Here is a 23,967-nt window from a genome sequence, read left to right as displayed (position 1 = left end):
TGCTAACCCTGCTATATTAGAATAGAATAGAATAGAAACCCTACAGTGCAGAAGGAGGCCATTCGGCCCATCGAGTCTGCACCGACCACAATGCCACCCAGGCCCTACCCCCACATATTTACCCGCTAATCCCACTAACCTACGCATCAGGACTCTAAGGGGCAATTTTTAACCTGGCCAATCAACCTAACCCGCACATCTTTTTGACTGTGGGAGGAAACCGGAGCACCCGGAGGAAACCCACGCAGACACGAGGAGAATGTGCAAACTCCACACAGACAGTGACCTGAGCCGGGAATCGAACCCGGGACCCTGGAGCTGTGAAGCAGCAGTGCTAACCACTGTGCTACCATGCCGCCCATTATTATATAATGGAGAGAAATTCTCAATAAATATGGGGTGTTTGAACAGCAGTACCCCAAACATATTTACAAGATCCTCGTGCATGATGTCATAGTACAGGCATGTGACAGGATAGCTGTGACATTTTGGGCCCCGTATCTAAGAAAGGATGTGCAAGCCTTTGGGAGGGTCCAGAGGAGATTCACGAGAATGATCCCAAGAATGAAAAGCTTGACATATGAGGAGCATTTGAGGACTCTATGTCTGTACTCAATGGAGTTTAGAAGGATGAGTGAGGATCTCATTCAAACTTACAGAATACTGAAAGGCCTGGACAGAGTGGACATCGGGAAGATATTTCCACAAGTAGGTGAGACGAGGATCTGACGGCACAGTCTCAGAATAAAGGGACGACCCTTTAGAGCCGAGATGAAGAGGTATTTCTTCAGCCAGAAGGCGGTGAATCTGTGGAATTCATTGCCACAGAAGGCTGTGGAGGCCAGGTCATTGAGTGTATTTAAGACAGAGATAGATAGGTTCTAGATTTATAAGGGGATCAAAGGTTACAGGGAAAATGTGAGAGAATGGGATTGAGAAACTTATCAGCCATGATTGAATGACGGAGCAGACCCAATGGGTCGAATGGCCTAATTCTGCTCCTATATCTTATGGACATCAGGGCCACATGCTTTCCATCATGGTGCATTCTAGCTGCAAATTACCATGGCAATAATACATTCCATATCACAAAGTAAATTTCACTCAGGAACTGAAGGAACAATTTATTTCATACAGGGGTAGCTCTTACCTGTTCATATCCTTAATATGATAAAATTAGCATAATTCATTGCTCTGTGGAGATAGTTATTACTTTACTTCATTTAGTGTAAAACATGGCTTGTTTTCTTTGTTTCATTTCTTTGAGGAAATGAAACTCCTATAGAATTTAGGACACTAGTGCAAGTGGTCACAAAAATGTAACTGTTTATTTGGTCAGTTTTGCTGTTTTCTACTAAAGAACGAACATCATGACATGGTATCTGCTGGTTTCAATAATTATAATGTTGTCCACGTTGCTAAAGAGTGGGTTAAAATGCAAAGCTTATGAAATAAATGAACAATTTCAGAATGACCTCTCTCAAAAAGTTGAATTTCTTATCTGTTCACAGAAAAGCTTGTTAAATTGTGCAACAAATCATCATATTCTTTTGGATTGCCTTTGCCCGTGTGTGTTTAAAACAAAGATGTGAGCCAGGTTTCGGCTATGTGACTGCTGGCATGTGTAAAACCTTACTACATTTGATTTGTGAAGAGCACAATCCCTGAAAACTATGCAAAAGAAAAAAAAATCTACATGTCTATAAAATACATTCACTCTGGTGGTCTTACAGATAGAGTTTAAGCTAAGCAGGATCCACAGGCGGGACAATAAATCTGCAAAATCTTTCTTTCCACTTGGCTATACATGCATAGGGCCATAGCAGCATCATATAGTTTGCAATATAGATCATAGAAGATTGTAGAATCCCTATAGTGCAGAAGGAAACCATTCGGCCCATCGAGTCCACACTGACTCTCAGACTGAGTATCGTCCAATATCTGATAAATAATGTCCTCGGGACTCTCCTGGTTGCAAAAAGTCAAACGCATACAAACATGTAACAGTGTATCCTAGCCTTCCAAAATAAAATAACATTCAAAATTCTGTGCTAAAGCCATCTACGAGACTTCACTTTGACCATCACGTGGTAAACAGCTGGCGAGCACATCAGGGTGAGGTCTAGGCATGGTGACAAAGTTCACGGCACAATGTATCAATGGGCATAAACGTTCATGATCTTTCAATGCTTCTGATAAATGTTTCACTTCTTCACCAAGTTTCCTTATTTCCCTTTTTAGAGCGGTGTTTTCCTGTTCCAGCTTTTCATATTCCTGTGAAAAAAAGCACAGTCTTAAATAAGGGGAACTCAAAAAGAAATTGAGTAAGCTAAAAGAATTAAAATCAGTTTCAACAAAGCTGCCTGTGAACGCTTAACATCACAATGCTGGAATCCCAAAATGGGGGAACTTTGCATTCAAAGTCCATCTGGGCTGTGATCAAACTCATCTGCCTTCAATACATAGGCTTTGCAAGAACATATGTAATATTCGATGGAAATCTGGGAAGGAGACAAAAATTAGAAACAGCGTAGCAACTTTCAGATAATTATAGTTTGATCTGTGCAATCTCAGGAGAAGGAAGAAATGTGGACAGCGATAACAATGGGGGGGGGGGGTTGCTGTGTAGGTTGAGGGGGAGAGGGAGGGGGAGGGGAGTGGACGGCTAAGCTAAAAGGGGAACAGATAAAAATAGTGGAATAAGCAGTTTCGCAGAAACCTTCTCCAATTTCTGAGTCATACTTTTTGAACCTACACTTAGAAACAGGCCGACCGGCTTATTCAGAAGTCGAGTTTCTGCGGCCTTTAACCTGACACTAACTCTGGTGGAAATCCTTTGGAATCGATCAGAAAACACCAGGAAGCAACAGAGAGACTGAACTCCCCATGCTGGGAATTCTCTCTTCCCTGGCCCCAAATGGACCCAGGATAAGATTCAAAACCAGGATGTTTGTTATATGTAGCATAACTCCCTCTAGAAAGGCAGGCATGAGGTTTGGTGAGAGGGGTTGTCGTTCTGGGCGAGGAAACAACAATGAAGATGCTCATTGCCATGGCCCCTTTAACAGGGAGATCTGTATTGGGTTATGGGATTGTGCCCTAGAGTGCCTCCACCACCTCCTTCCCCTCAGCCCTACCCACAGATAACAGGTAGACAGTTTCTGTCAACACAACACGTATGGGCAGCCTCTAGTGCATGCTAGTAAGGTGCCCTTTCACTGACCTACAAGCTCAAGAAGGACCAATCCTACCAGGATTGGGTCCCATGGATTTTCAGTCCCTTAGTACCTATGTTTTATCATTGCTTACCTGTAGATTAGTTGATAACTAGACACGGTTTGTGAGTATGAAAGTACGTATTGTCTGATGACAGAATATTATGAACTTGCTGCCCTCACTAAACTTCCCTGACATTCATTTTAAATGCAGATGTCTGTCTATTGTCCATGCTATGCTAGCTAGCTAGCAGGAGGTGCAGTAGAGGAACCTTGTTTAAGGACCCCTCCATTTAACATGTTCTGAAGCAGCTAAATATAACAGCAGCATTTTAATTGCAATGCCCAGGCCAGGAAAATAAATCATCATTACTCAATCAAATCCAATTCACAAAGAAAAAGGAAAAAACTTGCTTTCATAACCTTTGGGACATTCTAAGTGTTCTATATCCAATTAATTACTTCTGTGTCACTAAATTAATGAAGAAACTCTCAACAATCTGTTTCTTTAGATGTTGGTTGGGGATAAATGATGACCAGGTCACTGGAAGGATTCTACTGTTCATCTTCAAATAGCGCATTGGGATCGGATACATCCACCTGAGGGAGCAAAAAGGGACCAGTTCTGAAGAGGTGTCACATTGAACTCAAAGCGTTGGCCAGAATTCTCCAGTTGTTCACACGTCCTGCGGCCTCGCTCAGCCAAATCTCCGTTCGCTGCAGAGGGATCGGAGAATCCCAGCTGTGGGCAAGGTTGTAAAATCCAGCCCATTAACTGTTTTCTCTCTCCGCAGATGCTGCCAGACCTGCTGAGTTTTCCAGCACTTTGTTTTCATGAGGCAAATGGGGCCTTGGTTTAATGATTGATCTGAAAGATGGCACCTCTAACGGTGCAGCACGCTCTCAATACAGAACTGGAGTATCAGCCTGGAAATTGCTCAAGTTTCAACCCCAAGGAAAATCCCTTGCAGATTAATCTTGTCAATTTCCCTTTAAAAGACAAAGGAGCCCACAACATGGACAGGCAAGAGCTTAGTTTCAATACTGAAATATAATGAAAGTGTATTAGCATATGTACGCAGAATTGCAAATGATGTTTATTGGAAAAGTACTGTAGTCATCTGCATAAATAGATAAAAGGGGCCATGCACATTCTGGGCTAACAGGAGGGCAACACTTAAAGTTGAATCCTCTGTATGTTCAATGGGATCCAAAAACTAAGTGCTTCTGTAGTTTTACTCTAAGTTTTCTGTACTTACATTAATTGTCTCTTACTTTCTAAGGGGTTTGTTTCAGTGTTTTGCCTGCCTGACTTTTAGGCCCCATATTATCAATCCATGGGAGGCAGACTGGGAAGTGGGAGGGGGAGGATGGGGGACAGGGACGGGGCAGTAAATCATGGGGAGCCATGTTAGATGGTGGGACTAGAAGTAGAGAGAGACTGCCTATTCCAAGGGCAGTTGATTTGTATAATTAAAAAGGTCCAATTAGCAGTCATTTTATATTGCCATCAGAAAAGGGAGTCAACTTGCTAAATGGATGCAGCCTCCCAATGGCAGCGCAGGATACAAGTTCTGTGGATCAAAGAGGAGACCGGAGGCAGGAAAGGCCCAAAGCCCCCATAATTCCCCTGGAGGTGTTACTCCTTCGACACTGGGTCCCCTCGATTTTTTACATCTTTTTTATTATCCGCTTTAGGCACCAGGCCACCAGCAATGGCCAACTCTCCCGGTGACGCCACAGAGGCCTCATATCCACTGGTCCTCTGACTGGGCTGGCAGCATCAGGAGCTCACCCATTGTCCTTAAATGGTGGGTCCGCAGTTGGCCAACCTGCTGTAAAATTGCTGAGCTGGTCGTGCTCCCAGCAAATGCAGGTTTGGGACCTGCTTTTTATCCCGACAGTGGAGCGCCACTGTCTTTCAAATTCAGTGCTTTGTCACTGCAAACTTTAAAATATGAATCTCAGTGGGGATTCCTCTTTTTTGGGGTCATTTGGAAGTGTGTTTCTTCTGTCAGCACCTCCAAAGCTCCACCAGAAATAAAGATGCTCCAACTCTTTCTTCAGTTGTGATTCCTGCTTGATGTACCAACAACAATGTAGTTCCAAGAGCTGAAAAGCCAACGATGGACTTTATTACTTGTCCTCCAACTATGCTGATGGCTAAAGTCCAGTCTTGGCTTGTTCTCGAAAGGCATTGATAAAGAAATAGGAATGAGAATATAAGTGTAAACTAGCAAGAGACATAAAACAGACAATAAAAAGTTTCTGTAGGTATAGAAAAAGGAAGAGTGTACTTAAAGTGTAGGCCCATTAGAGACAGAAACAAAATAATTCAAAATGGAGGATTTACAAACACCTGGTATCTTTCTTCATAGCAGTAGACACAAAAAACATTCTGAAATAGTGTAGAACTAGGTCTCGCGTGAATGGGGAACTTAGAAATTAGTATTAATAAAAAAAAGCACTGGAAAAGTTAATGGGATGAAAAATTAATAATTCTCTGGGACCTAATGGCCTGCACTCTGGTGCTTTAAAAGATGCAATTACAAAGATAATGGTTGCACTGATTTTGATCTTCCGGAATTCCCTAGGTCCCCTTGCATTGGAAGATAGCAAATGTAACCCCATTATTTAAGAAAAGAGGAAGAGAGAAGAGCAACTAAAAACCAGCTAGCCTGTCATCAATAGTAGTGAAGAGGCTAGGTTCTATTATTCAGGACATGGTAACAGAGCATTTAAAAAATCATAACATGATTGAGCGGAATTAGAACACACTTATCAATGGGAAAGTCTTGCTGACAAATCTGTTGAGGTTTTTGAGATTGGAAGTAGCAGGATAAATAATGAGGAGCTAGTGGAAGTAGCATATTTGGATTTCAACATAGCATTCAATAAGGCACCACACAAGAGTGTCACACACAATTTGAGCTCATTGGATTGGGGGTATTATATTAGCATGGACTGAGAAACATAGAAACTAGAAGCAGAAGTAGGCTATTTGGCCCTTCGAGCCTGCTCAGCCATTCATTTTGATCTTGGCTGATCATCGAATTCAATATCTTGATTCCCCTTCGCCGGAGTCCTTGTATATGGTGCAGTGGCCAAGTGGGAAGGTGTTAGTTTCATAAACCAAAAATCGCCGCTTCGGTTCTCGTCCATGCCTGAAAGTAAGTGTTCCGCTTGGATTCTTCCTTTTTCTTCTATAGGGGCAGCGCGGTGGCACAGTGGTTAGCACTACTGCCTCACAGCACCAGGGACCCGGATTCAATTCCTGGCTTGGGTCAGTGTGTGTGGAGTTTGCACGTTCTCCCCATGTCTGTGTGAGTTTCCTCCGGGTGCTCCAGTTTCCTCCCACAGTCCAAAAGACGTGCTGATTAGGTGCATTGGCCATGCTAAATTCTCCCTCAGTGTACCCAAACCGGTGCTGGAGTGTGGCGACAAGGGGATTTTCACAGTAACCTCATTGTAATATTAAGGTAAGCCTACTTGTGACACTAATAAATAAACTTTGAACTATAACAAGTTAACATGAAAGTACAGCGAGCACTTAGGGAAAAAAATGGTAAGTTACAAAAGGATTCCGGTATAATAGTAAAGAAGTCTTGCTATCATTATATGGTGCCTATGTGAGACCACACCTGGAGCATTGTGCAGAGTTTTTATCTCCTTACTTAAGGAAGCATACATTGCCTTTCAGGGAATGCAACAAAGGATCACTAGACTGATTCAAAGGGTCATCCTGACTCAATATTAGCTCTGTTATCTCTCCACAGATACAGTCAGACCTGCTGAGAGTTACCAGCATTTTCTGTTTCTTTGTTTCAGATTCCAGCATCCGTAGTAATTCCTGGAATTAGATGATTGTGTTGTGATGAGAGATTGCATAGACCAGGCCAATATCCCCTATTGAAGAATGAGAGGTGATTTCTCGAGGCATATAAAATTTGTAAAGATTTGACAGAGCACATGTTGGGAGGATGTTTCCCCTAATTTGGTAATCTAGAATTAGAGATCATAGTCTCAGAATAAGGGGTGGGCCATTAGGGACTGAGATGAGGAGAAATGTCTTCACTCAAAGGGTTGTGAATCTTTGGAGAGCTGCGGGATGCTCAGTCATAGAGCATATTCAAAACTGAGATCGACAGGTCTTTGGATACTAAGTGAATCAAGGGATATGGAGATAGTGCATAAAAGTGTAGCTGATTTAGATCAGCCATGATATTACTGAATGGCAGAACAGGCGTGAAGGGCCAAATGGCTCACTGCTGCTCTCAATTCTTATGTTTTTATGTTCACCATGAACAGTGATTGAGCTCAGCTTCAGAAAATTCTATGAGAACGGCCCAGTGTTAAACTCACTGCTCTAACCCTTAAGATATACAGAAATTTTCTTTTTAAAAACCAGAGCACAGAGAGTTCAGAAACAGAATAGATGTACCCTGTACAACCTATTATTAAAGGCTATCATAAAGACTAGGGATTATTGGTTAAGGTATCCTCATTGCCAAACAGTTGGAAATACTCAATACTACTGGAGAGAGAAGCATGGGTAACAGTTTACATCTGCAACCTTTCATCAGAAGCTTCTCTGACCTGAAACATTGGGTGGTTTTTCGTGCAGGTGGCAGAGGTCTCACCTGGGTAGGAGGGCAGAACCGAGGGCATCAGGGGAAGGGGGGGGGGGGGGACTCTTAGCTGGCAACCCCTCCCTTCCTGATGTTTGATCCTTCAATCAAGCAGCGGGTGGGTGCCTTTGAATGAGCCTGACAAGACTAGCTGTTTGAGCTTCTAGCCTGGCTGAATAGCAGTGACAATGGGATGACGCCATTAATTGCCCACTTAAGAGCCTCGATTGGTGAAGGAGCAGACTGGCAGTTCACAAGCTATCCTTACCAGCCTTAATCGGGGCAGAGGTGGGAAGATGGCAGGGTCCACACCTGTCACCCTCCTGCCCCAATAAATGTGCCCACGCCTTCTAACTTGGCCCAGGGAGGGCATTAGATTCCACCCACTAACACTGTTTCTCTTTCCACAGACATGCTGAGTATTTGCAAACATTTTCTGTTTTTGTTTCAGATTTCCAGCAACGGCGGTGTATTGCTTTTTGCACTGTTGAACAGTTGCTTCCTCAAGCACCAACCCAAGGACTGTAAATTGTTCATCTGTGTATCTGTTGCAGGGTTTCTGAAAAGCTTCACTTTCAAATTGAGGGAAGCCAGTAACAATGAACATTCATAATCAGATTACCTAGTCTCTGATGGTGGAGAACCTCACCGCTAGCAGCGCAAATTGGAAAAACCACAGGCAGCACAGACGATGGGTGCGGTCTTCTGGTGTGAGCAGAAAATTTCCCTTGCATGTCAGAATCTATCGATAATACATCAACAAGGATCTCAAACCAGAAGAGCACTTAGCACTGGACCTGTACTAGTCCACAAATATCCCCATCCTCAATGATGGAGGAGCCCAGCACATCAGTGCAAAAGACAAGGTTGAAGTATTTGCAGCAATCTTCAGCCAGGAGTGCCGAGTGGATGATCCATCTTAGTCTCCTCCAGTCGTCCCCAGCATCTCAGATGTCAGTCTCCAGACAATTCGATTCACTCTATGTGAAATCAAGAAATGGTTGGAGGCACTAGATACTGCAAAGGCAATGGGCCCCGATAACATTCCGGCAAAAGTACTGAAGACTTATGCTCCAGAACTTGCCGCTCCCCTAGCCAAGCTCTTCCAATACAGTTTCAACACTGGCATCTACCCAACAATGTGGAAAATTGCCCAGGTATGTCCTATACACGAAAAGCAGGACAAATCCAACCCGGCCAATTACCGCCCAGTCTACTCTCGATCATCTGTAAAGTGATGGAAGGGGTCATCAACAATATTATCAAGCAGCACCTGCTCAGCAATAACCTGCTCAGTGATGCCCAGTTTGGGTTTTGCCAGGGTCACTCAGCTCCTGACCTCATTACAACCTTGGTTCAAACATGGACAAAAGAGCTGAATTCCAGAGGTGAGGTGAGAGTGACAGCCCTTGAGATAAGGCCGCATTCGACCGAGTGTGGCATCAAGGAGTCCTAGCGAAACTGGAATCAATGTGTATCAGGGGGCAAACTCTCCATTGGTTGGAGTCATACCTGGTACATAGGAAGATGGTTGTGGTTGTGGAGGGTCAGTCATCTCAGCTCCAGGACATCTCTGCAGGAATCCCTCAGGTTAGTGTCCTAGGCCCAACAATCTTCAGCTGCTTCATCAATGACCTTCCCTCTATCATAAGGTCAGAAGTGGAGATGTTCGCCAATGATTGCACAATGTTCAGCACCATTTGCGACTCCTCAGATACTGAAGCAGTCTATGTTCAAATGCAACAAGATCTGGACAATATCCAGGCTTGGGCTGACAAGTGGCAAGTAACATTCGCGCCACACAAATGCTAGGCAATGACCGTCACCAATAAGAGACACTCTAACCACCACCCTTTGACATTCAATGGTGTTACCATCACTGAATCCCCCACTGTCAACATCCTTGGAGTTACCATTGACCAGAAACTCAACTGGACTCATCACATAAACACAGTGGCTACAAAAGCAGGTCAGAATAGTAGGAATACTGCGGTGAGTAATTCACCTCCTGACTCCCCAGAGCCTATCCACCATCTACAAGGCACAAGTCAGGAGTGTGATGAAATACTCCCCACTTGCCTGGATGGGTGCAGCTCCAACAACACTCAAGAAGCTCAACACTATCCTGGACAAAGCAGTCCACTTGATTAGCACCACATCTACAAACATTCAATCCCTCCGCCACCGACGCTCAGTAGCAGTAATGTGTACTATCTAAAAGATGCACTGCAGCAATTCACCAAAGGTCCTTAGACAGCACCTTCCAAACCCACGACCACTTCCATCTAGAAAGACAAGGGCAGCAGATAATGGGAACACCACCACCTGCAAGTTCCCCTCCAAGCCACTCACCATCCTGATTTGGAAATATATCACTGTTCCTTCGCAGTCACTGGATAAAAATCCTGGAATTCCCTCCCTAACAGCATTGTGGATCAACCCAAAGCACATGGACTGCAGCAATTCAAAACGGTAGCTCACCACCACCTTCTCAAGGGCAACTAGGGATGAGCAATAAATGCTGGCCAGCAACACCCATGTCCCACGAATGAATAAAAAAAAAGTCAATTTTGTACACCAGTTATTTTACAGTCCAAGTTTTCATCATTTTCTTCATTAACAACAACATATTGTGTTTCTAACTTGTCTTTGGTAAAAATAAAGTTGAATCTGTTCACTCATTTCAGTTAGCACCCTATTAATGTCATAGAATCATAGAATGAATCATAGAATCCCTACAGTGCAGGAGCCTGCACTGACCACATCACACCCAGGCTCCATTCCCGTAACCTCACACAATCCCCTTGACACTAGGGTCAATTTAGTATGGCCAATCAACCTAACCTGCACATCTTTGGACTGTGGGAGGAAACCAGAGCACCCGGAGGAAACCCACACAGACACAAGGAGAAAGTGCAAACTCCACTTCGACAGTGACCTGAGGTCGGAATTGAACCTGGGTCCCTGGCGCTGTGAGGCAGCAGTGCTAACCACTGTACCACCATGCCGCCAGAGAAATATTTTACTCCACACTGTTTGAACTGGATCTAAACCCAAATTTTAAATGTAGCTATTAATATATTAAAATATATATATATAATATATATATATTATATATATATTATAGGAATAGGGATAGCCCAGGTAAACACATTGACGAAGGGAAGGCGGTAGATGTGGTTTATATGGATTTTAGCAAGGCATTCGATAAGGTCCCCCATGCAAGGCTTCTAGAAAAAGTGAGAGGGCATGGGATCCAAGGGGCTGCTGCCCGGTGGATCCAGAACTGGCTTTCCCAAAGGAGGCAGAGAGTGGGTATAGCTGGGTCTTTTTCTAAATGGAGGTCGGTCACCAGTGGTGTGCCCCAGGGATCTGTTCTGGGACCCTTGCTTTTGTCATTTTCATAAATGACCTGGATGAGGAAGCGGAGGGATGGGTTGGTAAGTTTGCCGACGACACGAAGGTTGGTGGGGTTGTGGATAGTCTGGAGGGATGTCAGAAGTTACAGAGGGACATAGATAGGGTGCAAGACTGGGTGGAGAAGTGGCAGACGGACTTCAACCCAGATAAATGCGTCGTGGTCCATTTTGGTAGGACAAATGGGATGAAGGAGTACAATATAAAGGGAAAGACTCTTAGTACGGTAGGGGATCAGAAGGACCTTGGGGTCCGGGTCCATAGGACTCTAAAATCGGCCCCGCAGGTGGAGGAGGTGGTTAAGAAGGCGTATGGTGTGCTGGCCTTTATCAATCGAGGGATTGAGTTTAGGAGTCCGGGGATAATGATGCAGCTATATAAGACCCTCGTCAGACCCCACTTGGAGTACTGTGTTCAGTTCTGGTCGCCTCATTACAGGAAGGATGTGGAAAAGATTGAAAGGGTGCAGAGGAGATTTACAAGGATGTTGCCTGGATTGAGTGGCATGCCTTACGAGGATAGGCTGAGGGAGCCCGGTCTTTTCTCCTTGGAGAGACGAAGGATGAGAGGAGACCTAATAGAGGTATATAAGATGTTGAGAGGCATAGATCGGGTGGACTCTGAGGCTTTTTCCCAGGGTGGAAATGGCTGCTACAAGAGGACACAGGTTTAAGGTGCTGGGGGGTAGGTACAGGGGAAATGTTAGGGGGAAGTTTTTCACACAGAGGGTGGTGAGCGAGTGGAATCGGCTGCCGTCAGTGGTGGTGGAGGCGAACTCAATGGGGTCTTTTAAGAGACTCCTGGATGAGCACATGGAGCTTAATAGGATGGAGGGTTATAGGTAGCTCTAGAAGGTAGGGATGTGTTCGGCACAACTTGTGGGCCGAAGGGCCTGTTTGTGCTGTAGTTTTTCTGTTTCTATATGTTTGATATAGCTCCCACATGGAGCTGAAAACATGTGGACCAGTTATTTACTCTAGGATCTTACCTGATGATGACCTCCATTAGAACATGTGATGGGCAGCAGGTTCCCATGCCACTATGGCCACATCTTGGGTGCCTTCCTGCCCCACAAAACCACAAGATGCAGTGTTGGTGGTTGGGCAGAGTGTATCAGCCACAACACCCACTACAACCCACCCCATGCCCAAGAAAGGTCCAGCTGCCCGTTGCCAACAACCAGCTGCCTTTGACCAAAACAAACTGCCGCCTAGCCACACTAAGCAACAATCAAATAGCATGAAGCAGATTTCTACAATTCAATATCCTTGCAGAGTAAACCCACTATTATTCAAAAAATCTAAATAAAATGATAACATTGTCTGCCAAGAGACTTGGTGCTTAAAAATAACTACCAGAGAGTCAATAGCCCATAATTTCTGATCTCCAGGGCATTGTACCCATGGGATACCACAAAGATTCACGGGGGGTTTCCTGTAAAGATTTCACGGGAATTGCCTGGAAAGTTCACAATTACCCTGCACTGGAAACCATCCAAAACTCCAATTGAAATCCAAGATTTTGGATGGATCCTTACAGAAGTTATCCAGCAAAAGTTTGAATGATTGAAACCACATCTAGCTCCTGGGTAACTGGTACTGACACCACCACCCCATCCACTCCTGCCTGCTTTGCCTTCCCCTCACTGGACTTGCTGATCCCCCCCATTGGACCCCCTTGACTATCCCAACCCTGACTCCCATTCCAACCCCTTGCCTACCTCCCTGAACCCCCTAATACTGGCAGGAACTACCAGATTAGCACTTGCCCAGAATACTTCCCAGACAACTGAGAAGGATACACATGTACATCACATGTAACAGTAAGAAAGACCTAGGCTGCAAAGTTGGACAAGGCTGGAAACAAGCCCAGGTATCACACTATGTGATTGACCTGATAATTGACTAAATGTATTGCCAAGTGGTCACGTTTCAGCAGAGGACCCAAGTTTGCATGGTAACATTGCACAAAGCTAGCCGGCATTATGTAAATCTAGTTTGCAACTTTTAAAGGGGAGGTGCATTCTGCAACTGGTTGCATAGGAGAGTGAGAGAAAAAAGAACAGTGAATTATGCAACAAGGCAGAAAGAGTCCTCCAAGGATCTCTGATGCTGTACTGGAGACCCTGGCAGAGAAGTTGAAGAGGCAAAGAGAAGCCGTCTATCCATAAGGGATCATGAGGCCATCCACTGTCGGGGCAGTGGGAGCAGATCACAATAGTCAACGTCGGGACTTTAGCCTCGAGAACCTGAATGCAGTACCACAAGAAATTCAATCACCTCAAACGAATGGCCAAGGTTGATAAATTCATCTTCAAATGTCAAATCTCACCAACTGCACCACTACCCTCACACACTGTTCATCCACACCCCCAAGACTCACCTACCATCAGTGATATATCACACACATAGCTTCACCTCACTGTTACACACTTAGCACTGCTGCAAATCTCAGACCTACAACTCACAGCTTGCATGCACTGCCAGTTATTCAGCCATGACTGTCACATCATCCAAAGACAGTGCAAGATACTCACTCACACACCTCTCTTGCAGGAAGAAGTGGTACATAACCAGAGACAGCAGCAGTTAACTGGTGGAGAACATGCCCTGATGAAGGAGATAGTGGCTGCCATTATTGGAGAGGCCATGAATGAGTTCACAGCCAGTGGTGCATCCGAAATCATTTTGAAAGTAATGGAAGGCAAAGTCATACCTTTTTCTCCGGCCAATCCCACTTTCTACTCGGCCCACAGTCCCTTCTGATTTAGCTGGCATGGGGTAAGCAGTCACCTTTTACTTTCCCCCCAACCCATAATCACAACCTTACCCTTGTGCTTTTTCATTTCCGATACCCAAGAACTGCAACCTGTTTGGGCAGGGATGGGAGAGAAAAAGAGCAGGAGGACAAGAAGGAAAAACAAAAACGCTGGAAATGCTCAGCAGGTCAGGCAGCATCTATAGAGAGAAACAGAGTTAACATTTCAGGTCAATGACATTGATCAGAGCGATGTTTCTCTGCTCAGATGCTGCAGGCCTGCTGAGTATTTCCAGCATTTTCTGTTTTTATGTCAGATTTCCAGAAGCTGCAGTAGTTTGCTCTTGCATTGAGGATGAAGGAACATCCTCATCGCCACTAGCTCAGACACTGACACAGAATCATAGAATCCTACAGTGCAGAAGGAGACCATTCGACCCATCAAGTCTGCTCTGACCACAATCCCACCCAGGCCCTATCCCCATAACCCCATGCATTTACCCTAGCTACTCCCCCTGACACTAAGGGGCAATTTATCATGGCCAATCCATCTAACCTTTACAGACACTTTACAGGATAGCGTGGAGGTAGAGTCCACACATAATGAGGCCATGGGTATGAATGGGTTACAGCCAGAGCAGGTGATGAATGGTAGCACAGGCACCAGCTTGTCGAAGAGCAATATTTGGCTGCAGAAAATTCAGATGTGAAACTTGATGAGGCAGCCAACAGAGGAGGCTGATAGGTCCGCAAGATGCTGGATACATTGGCAGGTGCATGTGAGTTGGGCACAGTAGTTATGTTGCTAAACTAGTAGTCTGGAGGCCTGAACTAATATTCCAGAGATGTGAATTCAAATCCGATGGAATTTAAATTCAATTAATTAAATTAAAGGCTTAAAAAACCACGATCACTAACAGTGATTACCAGATGGTGGTTTTAGGAGCAGTGCAACATGGGTAGGCCATTTACCCCTTTGAGAAATAGAATATAATAAAATAAAGGCTGATCTGCAACCTAACTCCATATAGCCACCTCTGCCTTATATTTCCTAATACCTATGGCTACTAAAAACATGCCCATCTTAATTTTTAAATTAACAATTCATCCAAACTTCTATCATCCATTGTACAAATTAGTGTTTCCTAATTCACCCCTCAATTTTTTGACTGCGTACTTCTTTTTGGAAGGTTGTGAAGGTTTTGGAGACCTAGGGTGCAGAAAAGATTTACAAAAATAGTTCCGGGGTGAAGGACATCAATTACTTGGGTAGATTGAAGGTGGTGAGGTTGTTCTGATTTGAGACGAGAGGGTTAACAGGAGATTTGATAAAAGTGTTCAAAACCATGAGGTATAGACAGAGTAGATATGGACATACAACTTAGAGGCAGGAGTAGGCCAGTCAGTCCCTCGAGCCTGTTTCACCTTTTGATAAAATCATGGCTGATCTGATTGTAGCCTCAACTCTACTTTCCTGACCATCTCCAAAAGCCTTTGACTCCCTAGTCAATGGAGAATCTATGTGAATCTGCCTTTAAAATATTCAATGACCCAACCACCACTACTCTCTGTGAAAGAGAATTTCATAGACTAATGACCCTCAGAGAAAAACTTCTCACCGTTTCCATCTTAAATGGGAGATCCTTTACATTTAAACTGTGTCCCTTGTTCTAGTCTCTCCCACATGAAGAAACATCCTCTCAGCATCCATCCTATCAAATCCCCTCAGGATCTTATAAGTTTCAATAAGATGGGTGGCACAGTGGTTAGCACTGTTGCCTCACAGCGCCAGCGACTTGGGTTCAATTCCTGGCTTGGGTCACTGTCTGTGTGGAGTCTACACATTCTCCCCATGTCTGCGTGGGTTTTCTCCAGGTGCTCTAGTTTCCCCTCCACAGTCCGAAGGACATGCTGGTTAGGTGCATTGGCCATGCTAAATTCTCCCTCCGTGTACCCGAACAGTGTGACAACCAGGTGATTTTCATAGTAACTTCATTGCAGTATTAATGTAAGCCTACTTGCGATGACATTAATAAATAAATTAAAACTTAAAGATTACCTCTCATTCTCTCAACTCCAATACAACCTTTCTCAAAAGATAACTGCTCCATTCCAGGAATCTAGTTCAGTGAACCTTCTCTGAATTGTTTCTAATGCAATTTTATCCTTTCTTCAAGAAGGAGACCAAGACTGTACACAGTACTCCAGATATTGGCCAGAATTCTCCAGCTATTCACCCCCCGCAATTGCTGCCAGCGAGAACAGAGAACTTGGCGCTCAGCCAAATCTCTGTTCACTGCAGCTGGATCGGAGAATCCCAGATACGGGTGAGATCAGAGAACACAGCCCGTTGTCTTACCAAAGCCCTGTTGAACTGTAGTAGAATTCCCTTATCTTTATATTTAATTCTCCTCGCAATAAAAGATAACATTCTTCAAATGTCAAATCTCACCAACTGCACCACTACCCTCACACACTGTTCATCCACACAGATTGGGATCTGGAATGCACTGCCTGAGTGTGTGGTGGAGGGACATTGTGGCTTTCAACAGGGGATTGAATAAGCAACTGTAGAGAAATAAAATGCTGAGTAATGGAGAAAGGTGGGTAAGTAGAACTAGTTAAATTGCTTTTACAGAGGGCCAGCGTAGACAAAGGGGAAAATGACCTCTTTTCAGGTTGTAATCATGCTTTGACTCTATGTTGCCTGTTAGCTAGCCAGCTCAGAGCCACCTTCTAGTTTGTTCTGGATGCAGATGGTACAGTGGATCGTACAGTCAATGGCACCTTGTACCGTGGGAAAACCTGCAACCCTTGCAAAGCTTCATGCTTGCTCCATCTACTTCTCTCTTACAAGGTGGTGAAATGTATTCAGCATTCTTGGAATACAGCACCTAGGTCAGCACCCTTACGAAACAGTGGAAAGCAAACTAGGAGGTGTTGCAAATATCACAAGCTCTGGCCTGGAAAGACCCAAAAATATAAAAGGTGACCATAGCCACTGGCAAATCTACCCACTCCCTGCTCTGAGGTTTCACTCGTGGCTGTTGCACTGTGGGCATCCTTACTGAAGAGCAGATGGCTGGCATCATTGAGGCTCTGGTAGAAAAATTACTCAGTGCTGTTGCTGTGGTCAATTATTAGTGGGAGGCCACAAATACAGCTTGCAACCAGTTGGTAAGTGCTGTGAAGTTCCTAAAGGACTTGCACCATGTCCTTTACTTATCCAATGAATGGCTAACACACTTAGACAAATGTGGATGACTTGGCAGTCTGTATAAATGCAATTGTAATAAATTAATCAATCAATCAGATTTTTACTTCATAAAGGAGGCAGCAATATCATGTTCACCCAGTTCATTCTTTTTAAATCCACACCAATCATATATTTTTTTATTTATACGGTATTATCTCTAATTCTGCATGACTATTCTATACCTGAATTTCAATCACTTAACAATTAAGGCATATTGTGAAATTCACCACTCTCAAATTGCATTAAATATTCTGGATATCAGTTTATCCCTTTGCTCTGCAATTCTTTTTATGACTGTCTTTAATATATTAAGCTTCCTACACATGCCACAAACATGGGTTTCATAATTCTGTGACACAGTCATTCCTGCAGCCTGCAATTCATGCCACACAAATGCTAGGCAATGACCATCTAACCAACTCTCCTTGACTTTCAACAACATTACGACGACTGAAAACCCTACCATTAACTCCTACCATTGACCAGAAACTTAACTGGACTAGCCTACAAGAGCAATCAGAGGCTGGGACTTTTGTACGATTAACCCACCTTCTCATTCCTCAAAGCCTGTCCACCATCTCCAAGGCACATGAGTAGTGTGTGGGATTACTTGACTTTACTGGATGAGTGCAGTGCCAATGATGCTCGAGACCATTCAGAACAAAGCAGCTCACTTGATTGACACCATATCCACCACCTTAAACATTCACTCTCTCCACCAACGGCACACAGTGGTTGCAAGATGCACTGGAGAAATTTGACAAAGTCCTTCAACAGCACATTCCAAAACTGAGATCTCTAGCACCTAAAAGGACAAGAGCAGCAGATGCATGGGAACACCACCAACTCCAAGAGCCCCTCCAAGCCACACACCATCCTGACTTGTCACAATATCACCATTCTTTCACAGTTACTGGGTCAAAATCTTGGAACTCCTTTTCTAACAGTATTGTGGATCTATCTCCATCACAAGGATTGCAGTGGTTCAAGAAGACAGCTCACCACAACCTTCTCAGAGGTAAATAGGGATAGAGAATACTGGTATTGCTAGTAATGCCCACATTCCATAAATGAATAAGAAAAAATGAATAGAAAATCTATTCCTATATGGAGCTTCAGAAGCTGGAGATTCCCATGTCCAAACTTACAATACCAATAAGGCTCTCGGAGGGAAATTTTATCCTGATTTTCTATATGTAAAGTAACAGGAGATTCATGAGCATAATTATAAGTTTCAGACATGTTATGTTACACACCTTGTGTCAAAATTCAAAGCATCATGAATCCTCAAGACAAAAAAATCAACCAATGAAATGAGGCCTAATTTGTTAAATAATCAAACATTAAATTAACTAAACATTAAAATAAAAAGCAGAAATAAAAACAAAAATTGTTGGAAATACTCAGACCAGGCTGCATCTGAGAAGAGAAACTTCCATCAAGAGCAAATGAAAACCAGTTTCATTCAGTTGGTACATGACAATGAGGTAGGACTAAGTGGCAGAACAATAAGCAGATTTTTACTAATAAATAGGGATTTAGTAGTCGTAGTGTCTTTGAAGACCAGGACTGCCTTATAAGTCTAAGTTTATTTATTAGTGTCACAAGGAGGCCCACATTAACACTGCAATGAAGCCACTGTGAAAAACCCCTAGTTGCCACACTCCAGCGCCTGTTTGGATCCATCGAGGGAGAATTTAGCATGGCCAATGCACCTAACCAGTCTTTTGGACTGTGGGAGGAAACCAGAGCACCTGGAGGAAATCCACGCAGACACGGGGAGAACGTGCAGACTCTGCACAGTGACCCACGTTGGGAATCGAACCAGGGTCTGGTAACTCCAACATGCACTGAATTACATTCCAATCTCCCTTACATTGAGAGCTCATAACATTGGGAAAGATAGATAAAGGGTGTTGGGGTGGGGATGAAGGTGATGGGGGTCAGGCTCTTTCCTCCAGGCTGAGGGGTGACCTGATAGAGGTCTTTAAAATTATGAAAGTTTTAACAGGGTAGACATGGAGAAAATCTTTCCAATTGTTGAGAAAGCAAAACCAGGGGTTGTGAATATAAGACAGTCACTAATAAATCCAAAAGGAATTCAGGTGAAATTTCTTTACTCAAGAAGGTGGTGAGAATGTGAAACTCACACCACAAAGAGCTGGTGAGTCCAATAGGAAAGATGCACCGAAGGGGAAGGTGGACATGTGTGAAGGAGAATAACAAGTTGACAGGCTGGGGTGAAGAGGGGTGGGAGGAAGCTCAGGTGAAGCACTGACCAGTTGAGTTGAATGAGCTGTTTCTGTGTTGTAAATCCTACGGAATGCTTTGTGAAAATGTCCTACCTCCCTTCAGTTGATATTCAGCCCTCCTTGTTATTTCATTCGAGTTATTAACTGCCAATTAGCATTGCCATTTGTTTAATTCTTCCCATAGCAGCTACTCCAGGTCTACAGAGATAATGGCTTTGATTCTGCAATCAATAATAAACCTTTGCTGCACTCCCACCAAGGCACTGCTTCCCAAACATTTTCCTGATGTGACCCCATTTTAATGCCGCAGACTTGGTGTGACCCCAGAGTGAAAATTTGGGGTGAGGGATCACGAGAGCTATTAGGGGGAGGTGCCAGTTGTTGAACAGGGGGAAGGAGGAAGCCTCAACTGCTGAGTGGGGGGGAGGAGGGGAAAGAGGAGTGGGAGGGCTTTAGTCCTTCAACAGGGATGTGGGGGAACAGGAGCCTGCCACTAGGGAAATTGATGGAAAGGCAGTGTTTCAAGAAAGCTGACATCTTCCTTTTTGCAGGCTCACAGTTTGAGAAGCCCTGCTCTAAGACAAGTATACCCTTCCTTAGGTAAGGAGACCAAAACTGCACACAGTACATGAGGTGTGATCTCATGAAAGCCATATACAATTACAGTAAAACTACACTTACACTCCAGTCCCTTTGCAATAAAAGGTAAGCATGCTATCTGCTTTCCCAATTGTCCTGCATGTTAACTTTGTGATTTATGTTCAGACGACCACCGGGAATAATACACGATGTCACATTCAGGCAGATAATGTAGAACTATACATTGCATCTAACCCATGCATAACCTTATCTAGAAGTGATTAATATGGACGTAATGTACATAAAGGAGAAAAGATCCCCTCACCAGTGAAAGTATCATTCACTTTGATGAGCACACAATTCTAAGAAATTGTATTTTTCAAAAACCAAAAAGGAGAAAGAGCAAACAGCTAGATATGATTGTACACCACATGTCAGCACACCAATTAACTTGTTAACATTTTATTGCCAGGCAAAGTGCTTAACTTTTGCAGAGTTTATCATTTTGGATAGATACTTTCAAATGGATCAAAGAGTCAGAAAAGTCAAGTGCGGCACACACAAGGGTAGAGTAGTACAGTAGGCATTTTAACCAACTGTGCTCCTAGTAACTCTGCATGAATGCGAGAGTTCCAGAAATGTATCTTAAAAAGCCACATCTTTATAGATTAAGGTCAACTAAACGACACATAGCAATCGCAGGCTTTGTTACTCAGCGCCATAACTCGATTTGCATTTAATTCTCCCCTGCAGACTTTACTGTAAATCGAATGTAGGAATTTTAAAAAAAATATTCCTTTCTCAGAGTTACAAAGCCAATGTGCAGAGTGAACAGGGCAAGTCCCTAATCCATCTCCTGGCTTGCTCCAAAAACCTATTCAGATTGAATCCAATTCATGGTCTCCACAAGCGAGACATATTAGATCCAAGCTGACAAGAAGGGACATCACACCTGATCTCACTCTCAGCCGTAAGAGAATTAATTCCCCACATGGTAGAAGGAAGCTTTTAAGCGATCCCCAGTTTTGTTTTTAGAATTAAGTCAGTGAGCTCAATGAATTGCGATCCGCATTTAAATCAGCTTTGCAATTGGGATGGGACAGTCCCATCAGTTTTGCAATTGGGATGGGACATTCTTGAGTAATTACTGAACAGCCAAAAACCCCAATGGGGGGATTTCATTTTAATTCAAAGTTATTCATTTTATAGGATTAAAAAATGCAAATTAATTCCTTGAAAGTATTTCCTAATGTCTAACCGTGCCGTTTTCTGTATTGGATTTTGGTTGTGTTGCAAATCATTATTGGCTGAAATACTCTGTTACAAAGGAGTTAAAATCCATAAAGGGGGCCGACCACTGGCAGCTCCGTCTCTGGGCTTCTTACCTCGTGTAGCTGATCTGCCTTCTGTGTCTGCTTCTTCCGACTCCTCTGCGCAGCGATCCTGTTCTTTTCCCTTCTCCGAAGTCTCTTATTGTCGCCTCCATGATCCTTTAAAATAGTTCAAAACAGGAGATTCGCGAGCTTGTTGTGGTAACAGCTGTGATGGGCGCAATGGCTGAATAGCCATGAGAGGTTGAAACATTGATCATTTTTTGTCACTGACCTGTGATTCTCGGTCTGTACAGCTGTCGTCCGTAGGACTGTACACGATTAACTTCGCAGAACTTAGCTCAGACATGACACACACACACAAATCACATTGACACACACACACAAACTGTAAGCGACTGCCAAAGAAAACCAACTTGCTGTCAAAATCCCAGATCCCCCATTGAACTGCTAGAGTAAAGCATTGAGGCTGATGTTGAGCATGCTTTGGATTCCAGATCTTTCTGTTATGATGCAACTGTAAAACTAAAAGCAGGTTTGAGAGTTTCACTTTGTGTAGAAAAGTATTTTCTTCTTGGAATGCGTTTGCCAAATTTTCAGTAAGTCACGTGGCGTGGCTTTATTAAACCTGGGTTTGAAGGAATCTCAAAAAGAAATCCTGCCTTCAGTCTCCACTGACCAACCCTGTAGGATCAGCCCTAGTGATCCAACACCCGCTCTTTAAACTCTCACTGTGCGGAAGATTAACAGGACACAACTTCTTATTATTCCAACTCGGCGCCCTTGCAAATGTCTGGCTACAACAGCGACTGCTCTTTGTTCAGATGTACCGATGCTATATTTTTGATTACAATTTCCACTAACCCCGGCGCCTAGTTCAGTGAGGAACAATTTGACAGTGAACTAGCACTGGCTGGGGTATTCCTTCAGACTCTCAGAGAATTACAAGAAAACCTACTCCCTCGGAAACTAAAAATCAACATGCACAGAACCGATACTGCCAGCAATGTAGAATAAACTCGGGCGTGACTGTGGCTGCAGAACTATAATAACCTCTCTCCGCCCCATTCAACATTCGAACCACTTTCACTGGAGCTAACTTCAGCTTAAGCGTGTCAGAAACGCCCCTGATGGGTTCACTTATATTTTACGAAATGTCCTTAAGGTGATTTTGATGTGTTTTCATTTGTTGTGTCTAGGCAAAGCCAAGTTAAAGTGATGTAATTTATATTAAAAGGATAACTTACCATATATATATATATGCTCATTTAGTTTCTGACATTGCACAAACTGTTGTACAGCTTTCCCGTTTAGCGGTAATTTATTCAAACGAGAGTGACATATTGATCCAACTGAATGCACAAGAAATCCTGAAATAAGGCGAGTCGTTGAGAAGGGCACTGGAAGTTCATTTGAAAAATGACACAGCAGCAAGCTTTATCTTAACGTTTGACATTGGAAGCCTTACTCGACCGAATCTCAACTTGCGAAGACCAAAAAGTGCTTGCACCAACCTCAATTATACAGAACATACAACGCAGAAACAGGAGAATTTGTGTTGATGTTTATACTCCACAGAAATTTTCTGCCATTCCACCTGCCTCATCACAGCTATTCAGCATTTCACCGAATAGTCACAACCTAGAAGGAGTCTATTCGGCCCGTTATATCTGTGCTAGCCCTATGACGGAGCAATTCACTAGTGCCACTGCCCTGACTTTTTCCTGTACTCCTGGATGTTTGGTCCCTTTTCCGATCATGATCTAATTTGAAAGCCTCAATTGACCCTCCCTCTACCGCACTCTCAGGTATTGTATTCCAGATCCTAAGCACTCGCTGTGTGAAAAGGTTTCTCCTCATGCTGCCATTACTTTTTCTTTGCCAGTTGCCTTAAATCTGTTCCCTTGACTCTCCATCCTTCCACCAATGGGAACAGCTTCTCTCTATCTCTGCTGTCCAGACCCTTCATGATCTCCTTTCAATCTTCTCCAACGAAAAAAGTCTCAAATTTTTCAATCCTTCCAGGTAAGTGAAGCTCCTCATCACTGGGACCATTCTGGTGAATCTTTTCTGCAGCCTAACACCTTCACACCTTTCCCAATGTGTGGTGCTGAGAACTCCAGTTGAGGCAGAATCAGTGTTTCATGCAGGTTTAACACAACCTCCTTGCTTTTGTACTCTATTCACCTATTGATAAAGCCCAGGGTGTTGTATGCTTTATTAACCATTCTCACAACCTGTCTTGCACCCTATTTGGAATTGTACCTTTTATTTTAAATTGTCTCTCTGCATTCTTCCTACCAGAATGAATGGTGGGGCTGAGGTTGTAAAATGCAGCAAACCCATTCATAAGTGCATGGATTTCAGTTGGATTGCAAAATTCCATCAGTGGCCATAATTTTAAGCACTTCTATTGAGAGTTATCTCTTTCTTCATTTATCTAAATTAAACAACCCAATCTGTTCAATCTTTCCCAAGAGGTGTAATCTCTCGATTCTGGTGGCATATTTGTAAATCTTTATTTGCATTGTC

The 23,967-nt window shown here is 43.5% G+C and overlaps 1 protein-coding gene across 1 annotated transcript; it reads right to left on the bottom strand.

The window, feature by feature from the left end:
- Window positions 1–1,311: 1,311 nt before the first annotated feature.
- batf3 (basic leucine zipper transcription factor, ATF-like 3) lies at window positions 1,312–21,986 on the bottom strand. The gene is made up of 3 exons (XM_078230554.1): window positions 21,710–21,986; window positions 21,490–21,594; window positions 1,312–2,274 (listed from the first exon to the last, which is right to left on the bottom strand). The coding sequence occupies exons 1-3, from the start codon at window positions 21,782–21,784 to the stop codon at window positions 2,062–2,064; spliced, it is 393 nt and encodes a 130-aa protein (XP_078086680.1). The 5' UTR covers window positions 21,785–21,986; the 3' UTR covers window positions 1,312–2,061.
- Window positions 21,987–23,967: the final 1,981 nt, after the last annotated feature.

This window comes from Mustelus asterias, chromosome 15, assembly GCF_964213995.1.
Source record: "Mustelus asterias chromosome 15, sMusAst1.hap1.1, whole genome shotgun sequence".
NCBI lineage: Eukaryota > Metazoa > Chordata > Chondrichthyes > Carcharhiniformes > Triakidae > Mustelus > Mustelus asterias.
This window is presented reverse-complemented; position numbering and strand designations above follow the sequence as displayed.

Coding starts and splice junctions, on each gene's coding strand:
- batf3 (XM_078230554.1), bottom strand. CDS start 21,784: ATGTCTGAGCTAAGTTCTGCGAAGTTAATCGTGTACAGTCCTACGGAC. Junction 21,595..21,709: donor GTACAGACCGAGAATCACAG/GTCAGTGACAAA, acceptor ACTATTTTAAAG/GATCATGGAGGCGACAATAA. Junction 2,275..21,489: donor AGGCAGATCAGCTACACGAG/GTAAGAAGCCCA, acceptor TTTTTTTCACAG/GAATATGAAAAGCTGGAACA.